Source organism: Plectrocnemia conspersa, unplaced genomic scaffold (genome assembly GCF_051122295.1).
Source record: "Plectrocnemia conspersa isolate PC_06_02 unplaced genomic scaffold, ASM5112229v1 ptg000012l, whole genome shotgun sequence".
Lineage (NCBI taxonomy): Eukaryota > Metazoa > Arthropoda > Insecta > Trichoptera > Polycentropodidae > Plectrocnemia > Plectrocnemia conspersa.
Window position 1 is genome coordinate 8,034,617 of NW_028277176.1, and position 15,398 is coordinate 8,050,014.

A 15,398-nucleotide genomic window follows, 5' to 3' on the forward strand; every position below is an offset into this window, starting at 1 on the left:
AAAATTTTTACGCCTACAATGAAATTGACTGTTGTGACGAAAAGAAAGTTTAGTCGTGTCTTTACTTTTTTCTGCAAATATTAGCTGCACATATGTATGCATATGTTAGCCGGTATATAAATAAATAAGAGAAAGTATTGGAAGTACTGTTTTAAAGTGATGATTAGTATTAGTTATATTATGATTATATGTACATCTGAGAAAAAATACAGTAAATAAACTTAAATTCAATGTAAATTTATTTTATAATATAATATGTTGTTAAAAATATGTAACTTATTGCCAACCTCTGTCTATGTTTCGATTCATTGAAACTACTAATTATTGCTATATGTATGCACATTAAAAAAATAGACTAGTGCGAATAGAAACATTTGCATTATAATATTTTATCCGCAAAGATTTACAAATAGTATGTTATTGCAAATAATAGTTTATATCAGTAAGGCGTAAAAATTATCCAAAATATAGTTAAGCATTTAAAATACATCAAAAATAAATATGTCAATGCCCCTGTAAGTTATTTGATAATGCCAATATCATATTTCTAATATTAGTTTTTAACGTATATAACTGGATTTTTGAAGATAATTGAAAGATAGCGATATTTGGTATTTAATTCCTCCGTGTTCAAACCTAAGTTTCTACAGTCAAGGCCAACGATGTCGTAATGCAGACAGTTTTTTTCCAATTTCCCAGAGCAGCAAAACTACAAATCGTTAACTACTACAAATAATTATAAATTACATCAAAATTGTAATGTAAATCGACTTGATTGTGTCAGTTCTCGGTTCTGGGAAAGATTCCTCCATCAGTGTGATCCTTGTTCTTTACAATGACTCACTATATTCATCATCGCTCATACATACATAGATGGAATACGTTGTCCTAATTGAATGTGCAAATAGTTATTGAGACTTGAAAAGGTCCCGTTATTCTAATTTACAGACCTTTTAAGTGGTGATTCTGAATTTTATATTTTAAAATTAATCGTGTTAATGGTATATTAACTATTACAAAAAGATAATAAATATTTAATTAACTGATGGGTTTAACTGTCTAAATGTTACACACTATTTAAATCTTCAAGCACGGTTGAACTCGACAAGGCTAGCAACTATTGTCTGTCATGGCAAACATTGCGCGTTAGTGCTACAGGTCACGAAAATAAAAACACAAAACACTCATCGGGCATACAAAAAAAGCATTAACAAAAAACGGATGTGCACATTACGTATGATTGTTTGGAGCTCTAGTTCACTTATGGCATCAACTAGAATAGAGTGATATATAAATTTGATTCTCTTTCAAACATTTGATCTTTATATAACGTTTGAGATCAAGGAGAGTTTAATTATTATCCAATTAAATTTGTCACAATCTTATGATGCAATATGTTTCTCAATGATTCTAATAATAGATCGATGTTATATCGATGATTAAGTTTAACTCTTAGTGATCGTATACGACTGCTTGGTTGAACCAGATCTGACAGTCGAAGTAGAAATTCGGTGTAAACTTCGCTTGATGCAAGTTCGGACAGTCAAACCCTCATGTATTCCGAGTCGGGAGCATAGTGAGAAGTTTCAGTGGAAGTTCCGAACGAAAGTAGAAATGAAAATGATTCTCGGAAAGTATTTTTTTATATCAATGAACCGGATAAATATAGTAAAATCAATGATCCTCTTTTCTCTTTGAGATCGGCTGAACCAAACTTGTACAAAAAATTATCTTCAAGTGAAAAACACATTATTCAATACAAATATATTAAGTAAAATATGTAATACTACTATAATTGAACCGCAAAATAGTTATCCTGATGTTATATAATATGATACTTCTGTGGTATAAATATGATTAATTGTAACATTAATAATTATAATTTAGAAATAATATAATGTAGTTTGTGATTCATATTTTTTACACTTAATCAAACATAGACTGCAGCTATCGTCATGTCTATCACATTTCACATAGTATTTATTATATGACACCACTCCCTAAAAGTATTATCTCATAAATTCAATATAAAAATATTATACGTCGAATAATATCACTGAAAAATATTTTTTTTACGATCCTTGACGCAATTTGAACTTCTTATCGTTCTTATATAATTAATAATTTTATCTGACTAAAACAACTTTGCGGTTTCTATTACCCAATTCAATTCCATATTTTTTTACCATGAGACTATGTAAATTCGCGATAACTTTACTTTTAAGTACGTATATAATTTTCCCACTACGACATAGAAAATATTATTTAACTCCACTGTTTAACCACTAGCTTGCTCAATACGATTTCCTGTTTCTGTTGAAAAATTCTCACTGAATGATTTTACATCAACAAACATGGCCTTGGTAACACATGAGGAACTATAGTAATTTTAATGCTTGATATAAGAAAATATATAGTAGAACTATGATTCAATCGTAATGTTTTTTAGATTATATTATTCAGTGAACGTGATCAATCTTATATATGATTAACTTCCTACTAGACACGCATCAACGTCATTAATATTAAAAATATATTAAACAACTTAAGTGCAATATATTATTACATTATACAATCTGAATAAACATAACATACTATATGAATATCAAGAGCGTTAAATGCACGCTCTCTTAGAATATTTATTGCAATAAAATCTATAAAATTTCCCAGCTGTTGAGAAACTGTGACGTCAATGTTAACATACATATACATCTACGTAATACATTCGTCACGAGGTTGTGTTGGTATTTAAATTATAAGCTTAAATGCACCAAAACTCGTTTTAAGCCTATATATAAACCCGAATATTAATATCAGTGTTATTTGTATAAAATGTGAGAAAATCTAGGCCAAAAATGTTACTTAAAAACATCTCTATTCATTTACATTACGAAAGTGAAACGTCATATACATCTTATGAGTGACGTTTTGTCTAGACTAGATTACCTCGATTTCTAGTCATAACAATATCGTATTTTTTACCACTTTACATACTATAAATAGGAATTAAGAATAATACTTTAATAAAAGAGAGATGACCATCCTGTATCGTCATGTTGCAATTATCTTAAATTGCATAAAGACTAATGAACCCTTTTTACTCCTACACGCGTGCAAGACACAATATTTGAGTGTGCCGCCAGAATGGAATTTCGAGGACAATGGAGAAGCGATATGAGCTAACCGATTGCAAAAACAGACAAAATAGACCAACTAAAACCGTTTTTCTGAACAGGTAGCTTAACCACCGTAGGCTATTTTACGCAAATAGTCAGATGAAATGCACTTGATAGTGATATAACAGTATTAATAAGTAAGGGATCTCCTCTCATTACTCCAATGATATACAAGTCGAAATGCCATCGCAGATAAATTCCGCTTTACTTCCACCATGGAAGTACGCGAGAAATCAGTCCTAAACTCGTAACCAGCAGAGCTCACATTAAATCGTAACAGACTATATATAGACTTTTAAGAAAGAGCGGCCTTCCCACTTCTACGGTCAGATTTGGTCGAATCAGACCGTCACCTAAATGTATCAAGAGCAAATCGATCTTCAATACGACTTTTGTAATTTAAACTTGAAAAAACGTGTATGCCAAGCATTGGTTTCGCACAAATGCATTTGCATTTTAAAATTATAAATCAAAGACTTGTGTAATATTATGCACTACTTACAGAGGTAACTTTCTCTGTTTTTAATGCGTGCTTACCAATTATAAATATCTTCTGCCCACACTGGTTACTATATTTGTATGTCTGTGTTTAATAAATGCTTGATTTTTTTTATTATGCTGTAACAAATCCTTTCAACATTTACTTATACACAATAAACATAAAAAGTAGAGTTGTAAAATTATAATTCATTTTTGAGTAAATTTTTAGATATTTCATTTAAAAGCGACTTTGTAACTTACGTCTGCATAATTTGATTTTTTGAGATATTTTTCTGATATACAAATTTTATTTAATAATGAGTCAGGACCAAAAAGTCGCGTAGCGCGAAAATTATATTAATTGGAATTTTTACTGGCAGGATATTTTTTTAAATATTTGCTTGTAAATTTTAAAATAAAAAATATCGGTTTTGCAAGTTCTTCATAAAATGATATTTATTTTAAACAAGTCATTTTATTTAGCAATATGTAGCAATACTTTAGCTGCGTAGTGAGGTGTTTTTCTTAAATAATAATGCTTTACTCGGAAACAAGGCACAAACCTGTACAGGTGAAAACTTAAAAAAAAATTTGGAATTTGGAATTTGAATTTAAAAATAAAAATACATAATTTTAACCTATAGCCTGAATCTTGAAATATTTCATAATAATTAGACTTATATTGTAAATTTTAAGCTATTCTAATTACAAATAACTTATATAATACTATCTGCTTAATTTGCCATTTCAATATTCACTAGAGTCTCCAAATCGAGTAATCGAGTACTCGATACTCGAGTATACTTGTCTATTTTTCAAGTACTTGATAATCGAGTATTTTGAAAATTACTCGATTAATACTCGAAATTAAATTTTTTTTAAATATTTCAGAAACAAAAATAACTTCAACTCGGTCCGGTAAAGGTTAACGTCTTGCTCTTATTTGGCGTTTATGCCCGAAGTGCCGAGTTAGAGCGGTTACTATCAGGTATAATTTTTTCATAGTTCCATAGTTGCATAGTTCCGGTCGTCGGCTATGTTAGTGGGTACGACGGAGAAATTTCTTTTGTGTTTTCTGTTCGACAGTCCCGACTTATCTAATTTATGGCAATGAACAATATGAAATATCAACAAAAAAAATTTTAGGTTTTATGACTATGCAGTTGTAGCGTAGTGTTGTAAATTGTTTATACTGATCCCTCAGCTTAAAATATAAATCAAAACAATTGTGTGTTTTAAAGGCATTTAAAGTAAAGTCAGTTCTTTGCGAACCGTTTAGCTCTAGAGTGAAAGGGATTCACCCAAATACATCTTCGAAGGGTATAGATTTAAATTCTTTGCATTAATCAGAAGGAGTAGAATATTGTATATTGTTAAGAAAAAAAATCTATTCAAGAAGAATTACAAAATGCTATTTTGTCAATAGTCTAAGGAAATAAGAGAAAAGCAGAGAAGGGAATGAAAGAAGAGAACATAAAAAGAGAGTTCAAAAAATTTTATATCTATAAAAAGCGAACAGATATAAATTAGAAGCCTTATCCAACGCGTTAATGACAATAAGACCAACATCAACAGCAACGGAAAGGGTTTTTTCCATAACGGGAATAATAAAACCAAAGGTTAGCAGTAATATTAAATTCGAGACACTTTTTGCATTATTGTTTTTAAAAAGTATGTTCGTGAAGTTAAAATAATTGTAAAAATCAACATACTAAGTATTTTATTTATTTATTTATATGTGCACGAATTTGAATAATAGCTATTTTGGTACATTTGGTAAATACTCGAAAGTACTCGAGTACTCGAGTATTTTAAAATTTTAATATTCGATACTCGAGTAGTTGATGGTTCGAGTAATTGGAGACTCTAATATTCACATTATCAAAATACGAGACATAATTAGAAAATATAAATCAATGCGATTATTAATATGATTCAAATTGTATTATCTTTGTATTCAAAAAAGTCCAAATTTATTCATTAATGTAAAAATTTTGTTCCATATTGTTTTTTCTTTAAGGAAAATAACTACTTAAATTAATAGTATATATGTACTTGTACTTAAGAAACCTACTAGAATACTAAATTTTAAAAGCACATATTTAGGTAGCCCATGTACCTATATAATGTGTATTTATGTATGAACTAATATTTCTACCACGTTTAGGGTCATGTCAGCCAAAACATGTCAAGATCGTGATAGTATGCTTAATGTGCATAGAATTGATTATGGCGTAAAATAAAACTAATTATTACTATAATTTTAATTTTATTTTTTATTCCTGGTGTCGTCATGATGCGTCAATACAACCGTAATCGAATCTCATTAATTATTAATCAAGAGATGATATAAACTTATGAATAAAATACACCGCTTATACCACAAAGTTCTGAACATGTGGAAAAATAAATAAATTACTATTGTACATATTGTTAACCCAATAATAATTTGACGAAAATGTTGCCAAACAACTTTTAAGAACGTGTGGTGTCTTATAACCCGGATCTGCAAAAAAATGTGATACTGCATGGAAATTGCTTTTTTTGTTAAAAAATAAAGGTATTACTGCCACCTATCCGTAGTTGTAAACATTATTTTTACTATTATAATTAAGGTTTGCAACTTTGATTATTTGTAAATATGCTCATAACTTACTAACAAATAATTCATATTACATGATATTACAATTATATACAAAATGATCGACTGTACTACTATTTTACTCAAAATAAAACTAGCTCAATTGGCACTTATTCGCAATAATCGAAATCAGAAACAAAACAATGGATTTTACCATAATTGTAGTTAGTGACTTCAACCATGACATTTGTTATTTCCGTTCTTAGCTATGCAGTAACCTTTAAGCTTTCGCCTATAATTATCAAATCAATCATTTCTAAGACTTCACAACAAATCATATTTTATAGAATGTTATTGATACACATTTTCCATTATATATGTATGGATCTTCTATGCTTTCTTCTTCATTATTTTGGTTTTCAAAAGACAATGGATCAATTTGGAAACAATGGTAGGGCAATTTCGTGCAACAAGTGCAAGCGAGCAAAACGGACATTGCACGTGTAAAAACAGTGCTTCTAAAACTGTATTAATATGAAAATTATATTTAAATGAACACTTAGTTATTTGTTCATTTTTTTCTTTGTACTCAGCGACTATCAGAGTGGGACAAAATAAGTGTGAGGGCCTATTTATATATTTATTTATTCATTCAATCACTCTAGTAACACTGACGTGACGGCGGCGGAGGGCAGCACATTATTTTGGCGGACCTCGACAGGAAGACAACGGCCGGTGGTGCCTCGTCCAATGTTCACTTGCATATATTTCAATAGCAAACGTGCAAATTATTATATTTTTTTAATAAAAAATCTTATGGCAGCGGCTCAGTCTGTGTGTAATTGCCACCCGTCACCATTTGTCCGGCAAAGAAACAAGTGTTATTTAACTCTTTCTCTTAAAAATCATAATTTTAATGCTGCGCATTTAACCAACACCTTTATGTATCTAGCTAGTGTTTTTATAACATATAATACATTTATAAAAAAATGTATTTTTTATTAGCACAACAAGCCAGTAGCTCTACGTTTGATTTCTTACGATCTGATTTAAATGAATTTGCTGTAAGAAACCTTCCAGTCGATGTACAAACACATATTCCTGCATTTGGAGAAATTTGGCAAAATTTAAAAATGTAATGTCTACAGCAGAGGTGGCTAACAATTTTTTTAAATAAATTAATTAATTAATACAAAAAACAACCAAAAGACACGTTAAACTATCAGGACCTCCCACAATCGTCGCTTTGCAATTTGTTGCACAAGACCGGTTCAAGGCTAAGAAAAATATAATCAAAATATCATAAATGAATTTGTATCTCTCGCATTTCGAAAGAATTGTAGCAGTACAATATAACACTGTATAACTATAACACGTGATCTATCGTATCGACTATAGAAAGAATGTGCACCTAAGCACTTAAACGCGTACACTAATACATATACAATCGGGTAAAACCTTTACAATCTCGAATAAAATGTATTATTAAATCACTGGACTATTGACCAGATAAAAACAATAAAATCCGTTCCGTCCCAAAACATCTAGAGTATTTCATCGGATATTTCCCTATCTCTATTTCCCAATAGCATATAAGCCTAAACGTTGTCATTGAACTTCACTTTTACTTTTCATTAGTATTCACTTCTATTACCACTTCGTTTCCGACTTGGAATATATGATAGTTCACCCCAAATTCTAATCAAGTAAAGCTAACGCTGAATGGATCAAATCGGCCCTTTAATCGTTCGATCTGGACTTTAAACATTCAAGAGTTCAACACGATCTTTGGGATGACTTCAATAATTTTACGACCCAATACTACGACGAGAACAATATTTAACGAATGTTTACGAACACGACAAATAGTTTCAAGAGATGATGTTGAGTTTTTAAATTTCAGTAGCTCTATTGTGATGTTGAGGAATCACCAAAAATATGAAATGAAACGCGATTGGTTGTTGCAATATTTAAAAGCTAATTCTTAACAAATTGCATCGTATCAAACTCCTTTGATGCGCAATACGCTTTGTCTTTTCCATGCCAATAAATAAGTCATCCAAATAATCGCTCAATTTGACATAAATTCACTTTTCATGTCACAGTGCTTATGAAATATATATATTAGCACGATAGACCAGTGTCCAATTTGGTAACTAATGCCTGAAAAACTGCGTTAAAATCACAGTGCTTTCATTTAATATTGTGTCTGGGAAATAGGAATAAGTAGGTAATTTTTATATACTATATACATATATATATATAAAATTCCGATCGATCATTACAGATTAAGTTTTCCTAGATTTTCCTATTCTATCCTATATTTAGCTATAAAAATAGCTCACAAGATCTATCATAAATATAATAAAAGGGGCTTAAAAATTTATAATAAATCATTAATACAATAGTGTATTTCATATTATTAAATAAACTTTTCTAAAAGACAATTTATGTTAAATTAAAATTAAAAATATAATAGTTTTATATATTATTGTTTAGCAATAACCCTTATCAAATATTAAACGTAAATGATTTAACCCAAACATACTAACTTAATATGTGTTGACCAAATTGGCCAAATTCGAGCAAAACGGAAAACCCTTTATTTTCTTGCAGAAAAAATATAGGAAATTTACATAACAACACAAATACTTATGTTTTTCTGTTGAATAAACCGGGTTAAAATAATAATAACATTGCACTTGATGGAGGTCACTCTTATATTATATAATTATTGTACGTAATTTTTAATAATAATAAAGTACTCACTTTTCAGCATTGGAACTATCGACTTTTCTCCTTTTCCACTTAATCCAACATTCGAACATGTCCTTCATGCGCACCTGGGATCTCCACCACCTTTTTTCACCGTTTTTCAACTGCTTTGAATTTTTCACTGATACACTTATCACTTTTCGGTAGTTATAATCACCACCGACTTTTCCACTGACACTGTCCGCGAAACTGAACGATTTCGGCTCATCCATCACAGGATTTTCCACAAAGATGCTCTCTTCTTTGAAGTGCATGCTTCTTATTGTGTTGCTTTTGTGACTCATTTCCCCACAGAATGAATTTCTATCTGTATTATACTTGAAATGGGAATATCTCTGTCTAAGATCTGCGACAGACGTTGCGTGCTTTTCGTTGCATGGATCATTTTTGACTATGTTGTTTGAGTAAGCATTTCTAAGAGCGGAAAATGCTCCAAAATTCATACTAGTCAAGGGTGGTATTCTTTCAAAGAATGACACTGGTCTTTGATGGTGCGAGGTTGACGGGAGTTCATTTATATGCGGTAAAGCTTCGGTACTTGCACTTTTTATATAATTTATATAATCCTCCTCCGATGTCATTGTATATCTATTTATGGGTCTCTTATCAAAACTTGCGGTTGAAGTGCAGGTCGTAGCATTCCCCTTTTTTAAGTGGGCGTACTTTGCCAATATAGCTTCGACTTCTTCGCTCCTTTTTCTCCTCTGATTGAAGTTTCTCTTGAAATTTCCAAAGTCGATGTTGCTTGTAGACTTTTGATACCTTTTCGGTGAATAACATCGATCGCTTTCCTTGACGTCCGGCGAGAAAATGCCGACGTCTACGGATCTCATCATACACTTGAGATCTTGCATCTTTCTTTTATTATCGTCGCTTCCGTGCGTTTTCAGCGCTTCTAAAATGCTTTTTATAATTCAATTCCTTTTTACTCTCTACTGGCTGGTGAATCATTTTGAATCGTTCCAAACAATGAACACGACTGCTAATTTCTCCGATCGTTGCACAACATCCTACAACAAATAAATAACATGTGTAATTTAACAAAAAAGGATTGTAAAGTACTCTGTAATAAGTGTGTTATAATATACTAAATTATTATATTTTTAATATATATTTTATTTTTCGCAACAAGATATTTTTAACATTCTCGTGTGACGCTTAAGGTCGTTCATCCTGTCTGTATTGAAAATAACTCAGGAAGTTGCTATAAGAATTTTTGCATATTTTCAATGAAAATGTATTACTTGATACACTTATTAATATATGATAGAAAATTTATAATGATTATAATTTTTCTTTCCTTTCTGATTTATGTATATAGTTCATTAATTATGATGTAATATTTGATAAATAATTTTATAATAAGCCCGTAACATTAACTTACATTTTTTAAGCGGTCGTTATTAGTATATTAGTTTAATGATAAAACATGGGACTATATTATATTATATATATGTGGCATACGGTGAGTATTTATTGTCTTAATTAATACGTACTACTACTTCTCATTGACAATTTAATATTTCATCACGTTCTTTTCCACTCTTGATAATCTTCAATTAAAGTTAATTAAGCATTAAGTTCGTTTTACAAAAATAATATTCCAACTGAGTTTAAAAAAATAAACAATAATTTTTCTTATAAAACAAAATAGAGTTTATATTAAAACAAACAAAACGACATTTTTAAAAAATACATTTTATGTAATATTTATTAAACTGAAAATACATAATAAAATAAACGAAAACAATTAGAAAAAAATTATTTTATTTTATTTAAATCTATATTCTTATAATTTTAATCAAATAATAAACCTAATTTTTAGTAAAATAATAAATAAAAAGCTTTTTATATAATTCACATAATGCCTTTGATTATTAACTTACACTGATACGATTAAGTTTCAATACCACTTAAAAAAAGTATTATTTATCTTATTAAATATGATATATATGTATTATCAAAATATTTACAGCTTATTCAAATGTATATAAAAGATTATATACAAAAAAAAGTAAGCCAATGAATAAGAAATGTACTGATTTTCTGCATAGCAAATACTAACCCAAATTTTTACAAAACTTAGCTTCACGGTTTCCGGATATGTATTCTAATTCACTTTGATCGATTTCAAACCTTGAGTTATTTTAATACTGATTTATATGAAAGTCCACATGAAAGCACTGTATATCATTTTATTATTCAGCTAACCACAAGATTACGTTTCTTGAAATACCCATGTCTTTTATTTATTCATCATTACATCTTTTATTTATTCAATGGAAAGGATTAAACAATCGTATTTTTTCAAATCAAAATAAACATGACACTTTTGTTTTCATAACCCTCAATTTCAGTTTGTTGACATTTTACATGGGGTCATTCCCGTTTCCCATGAGCGGAGCGTGTCGTTTCCCCCATTATAATTTTCCCGCAGCCACGTGACTCACCTATAATGATAATATGGACTCCGTTCCAGACTATGAACTTCCGTGAGTCATCTTCCTGTTCTTTATTCTCATTAATGCTATTTTCACCGTTAAGCACTCAATCAAAGGAATTTTTACTCTTTATTGTAAATTGTTTACATGTAACTAGGGAATATTAGCATACCTCAAAGCGCAGATTACAGTTGTTTCACTCAACACAGAAAATTTTCAGTTCCTTAATGTAACAACAAACACTATAGAAAAGCGTGCTATCCATGCAGCTATTTCAGAACGACTGTTTATTTATCACGTCTGGCTCTTTTCGTCCCGTTTAAAATTGGCAACAGAATATATGTGTGCTGCGTGTGCAAAGTTTATCCCGAAACTGACAGGGATACCACGTGTAATTATGGCACACCTAGCGGTGGTGCACGTAGTAGGGAATTAACTATTGTGCTTGATAGCGAATGGTAATTTGTGACGCACACGGTGGTAACAAAGTGACTGACCCAAGGGGTCACACGTCAACGCACTTCGATAGTGGTAGGAGGTAGGACACTCAATTGATAAGTGAACTTAATGCTTTGAAGGTACTCTACCGTAAAATATTTATTTTCTTATCAAACTATTTACCCTGCACTACACTTGGTAGTTTAATCAGGTTTTAATTGAACTAAGGTGTCACTTCAAATAAATAACATTTCAAAATGTTAGCTACTATTTAACATTTTGTAAGTAGAGAATATATAAATAATACAACTTACGATGTAATGCATTATTAAATTTTATTAGAATATGTTTTATAAATAATTTAAAACGGTGTCAAAATCGTGTGTTTAAAACACGGTTTTCGTCCGCGTCTTTCCATGGTCATTAACCTCCTGCGCCTTTTGAAGGCGATGACAAAATCCTAGGTTGATGTAGTCTATACCGATTTTTAAAACGCATACTACAAAATTGTCATGAATGGTATTGCTAGCTTTTTTCGAGTTACTTAAGTGAGCAATTGAAAGCGTCGTTCCGTCGAGTATTTTTTTGATCCAATTTGGATCCTCTGCTCTGTTTTTATTAACAATATACAAACGGTAATCAGAAACCTATAATAAATATTTTATATTGATCTGAAAGAGTTTTTAATTATTCACAAAAATGCGGATTCGCTATCTTTACAAAAATGCAGAGAGTCGCTGTATGTTGTATATCGTATGTATATCTGGCATAATTCGCTTACAGTATAAGTGACAGTGTTTCAAGTAAAAATACTTGAAAGTAGTGTTTGAGCATGGATATAGATTTAGTATGAATATAGGCAAATTTGCGATAAGGTGTCGAGGATGCTCGACTTCGTTATGCGAAGCGCGTGTCACTGTAACAATTGATTGGCGTTTGTAGCGTCCTTGAATATGACTTCATTGTATTTATACGTCCATTTGATTTTTGTTAGGAGCGATGGAATATGATTTATTGCATTCTCGATGAAGCACATTTTAAAAAATTTCGGGGTGATGTTAATAATCCAACTCTGCAATTTTTAGCTACAAGTAAATCGCCATTGCGTCCCTGATTCTTAAAAGTCGCTCAAGAACACTTACCTTATACGAGAAAAATCTATTTTTGAAGTTGCTGAGGGGTGGTGTCAACAATCCAACAAAGCGCAGCAAGTTTTTGATGTGAGAGTGCCCTAAAGCAGTGATCCGGAAACTAATTATACCAGTCGTAAAAATTACCTTATATATTTTTAATTCGAATATCAAGACATTAATGTGTTTTTGTTATTCCGCACGTAAAACTGCGACTTAAAAATAGTAGGAGAGAAGCATTCATTTCAACACATTTAGTGTTTTTGTGACTTATTTATTATGATCTCAAAGATAAAGCGAATTAGTTATCGTCCCCACTTAAAACGAAAGAACAGATAGCTATTAAGTATTATGTTATTGGTACACAATAAATAAACGAGTTTAAATGTCATGATCAATCCCTCGTCTACATTTTTTTCATAATAATATTCCTTAATTCCTTAATAGTAACATAGTTAAAAATCGATTCAAAAACATAAAAATTATTTAACTCCGAATATGAAAGATAAAGCATAATTTAAACAGCAAAGAGAGATCTGAAACTGATCATCTTAAATAATGAAGATTAGACTCGTGGTTTATTTGACACATAAATAACATTGTAGTCGACTATTTAGAAACATACATTTGTTGAGTTCGCCCTTAATATTCTTAACTACTCATATGTGCTTATTGCCTTCACAACTAAGCGCATTTTATTCCTGTGGTAATTCAATTGCTTTCAGGAAATTAAAAATTAAATTAAATGAATTTTAGTTTCTTCTCTGCTCATCATCTTATCAAATAAGTGAAATGAACGTGCTGCGACAGGTATCGTCTATTGAATCAATTAACCAATTTCATTGCTTTGTAAAAATATATTTATAAACAAATAGGATAAAAATATATATATGAATGCATCTACGATTTTTGTATGTGTTGACCTTTAGCGCAATGTACTGTAAAAATGTAAATGCCAAAAATTAACATTTCACTAGTTTATAGAAAGTCAGATCTTTATATATTTATTTTAATTTTTTTGTTGCAACTGGGTAAGCACAATCAACAACCACTAAGTAAGAAGTACGACCTAGTTTGATTTTAATATAATTATTCATTACGATATTTGTCCGTGAGATTTAAAAAAATCTAAAAAACCTAATATGTGATAATCGATCAAAATTATATTTTAATAATAATTACTAATTTCGATCTCCAAGACACGGTTGTAATTCATTTGAGTTTCTAACACAGGTCTTTCCGGACTTAGAATGTCATACTTAGAATAAAGTTCAAGTTATGTTTTATTGCGGTTAAAGGATAATTCGGAAATTTATATATTATTATTAGAATAATGAATTTGTAATCCTTTCTGCTCGAATGTTTAAGTGTATTTATTTTCTTAATGAAAGAATTGTGTGTAGAGTTTATTTTTAAATAAAATATGTATACATAAATATATTATATTTTAATCGATTTTTAACCACACGGTTGTTTAGTTTACGCTCTGTGAGCTTGCCAGAAAATGTAAAATTGAACAAGTTAGCTGCGTACAGTCACTTTTCTAGGAAAAGGTAGCCACCGTGAATTATCTCCATCTGCTTCATCTCACATATTATATAATATATTTTTTATTACCACTACCAATTTTATATTATACTACATTTTTTACTATCAAACTATGATTGCGGTCTCAATAGAGTGAATTTCGCAGAAGCGAAGGCCATTTTCACATAACACGCCTTGAGCACTTCCTCGGGATGTTTCAAAATTAAAATAAATACAATTTAAGCTAACAAAAAAGCATCCTTTTTATAGATGAACTGCAATCGAACTGTCCATTGTTGTCAATTAACGGCGATGATGTTGACATGCCAAGCCCATCAATCTCCGTTCGTCGCCAATTTATGATAAAAAAGTTTGGAGCATAGAAAAAATATCTTAATAAAGACTAATTTGGGATTTTAGGCATCCTGCATCACACGTGTAAACAATTAGGTATCGTAGATAATCAAGTCTGAACGTGTGGTATTAATGAAGCTTCCCACACTGCATTGAAACACATGACGCCAGAATAGATAGCAAACTACCAGATGGATTTGCAAAAGGATGTATCAGATAAAATGTTTTTCATTTGGTGATGTATAGGTTTACAAATATCATCGATTTAATTTCGAAGGTCTTTTCTTATCGGCACAAAGGGCGTTCATATGTGACCTTTATGGCGAGATAAATAAAGTAGGTCATAGGAAAAACAGGATTTGATTTATTTATACATATGTTTAAGGACGTACAGTGTATTCGATGCTTCTGAGAACTTCATTCCGCTTCTGAGCTCGTGGGTCAAACGATAGGTTACTTACGATTTCGGTGAAAACGTTATGTCATGTAATTAAAC

At 30.4% G+C, this 15,398-nt stretch overlaps 1 protein-coding gene across 1 annotated transcript in view; it reads right to left on the reverse strand.

Moving 5' to 3' along the window:
• stac (C2 and C2B_Munc13-like domain-containing protein staccato) overlaps window positions 1-12,013 on the reverse strand; it is a 37,823-nt gene extending 25,810 nt beyond the window's left edge. The window contains exons 1-2 of the mRNA XM_088199692.1: window positions 11,626-12,013; window positions 9,007-10,022 (exon numbers count right to left, since the gene is read on the reverse strand). Coding sequence (XP_088055818.1) covers window positions 9,007-9,866 — 860 coding nt within the window. The 5' untranslated portion in view covers window positions 9,867-10,022; window positions 11,626-12,013. The remainder of the gene's footprint in view (window positions 1-9,006; window positions 10,023-11,625) is intronic.
• Between the last annotated feature and the right edge of the window lie 3,385 nt (window positions 12,014-15,398).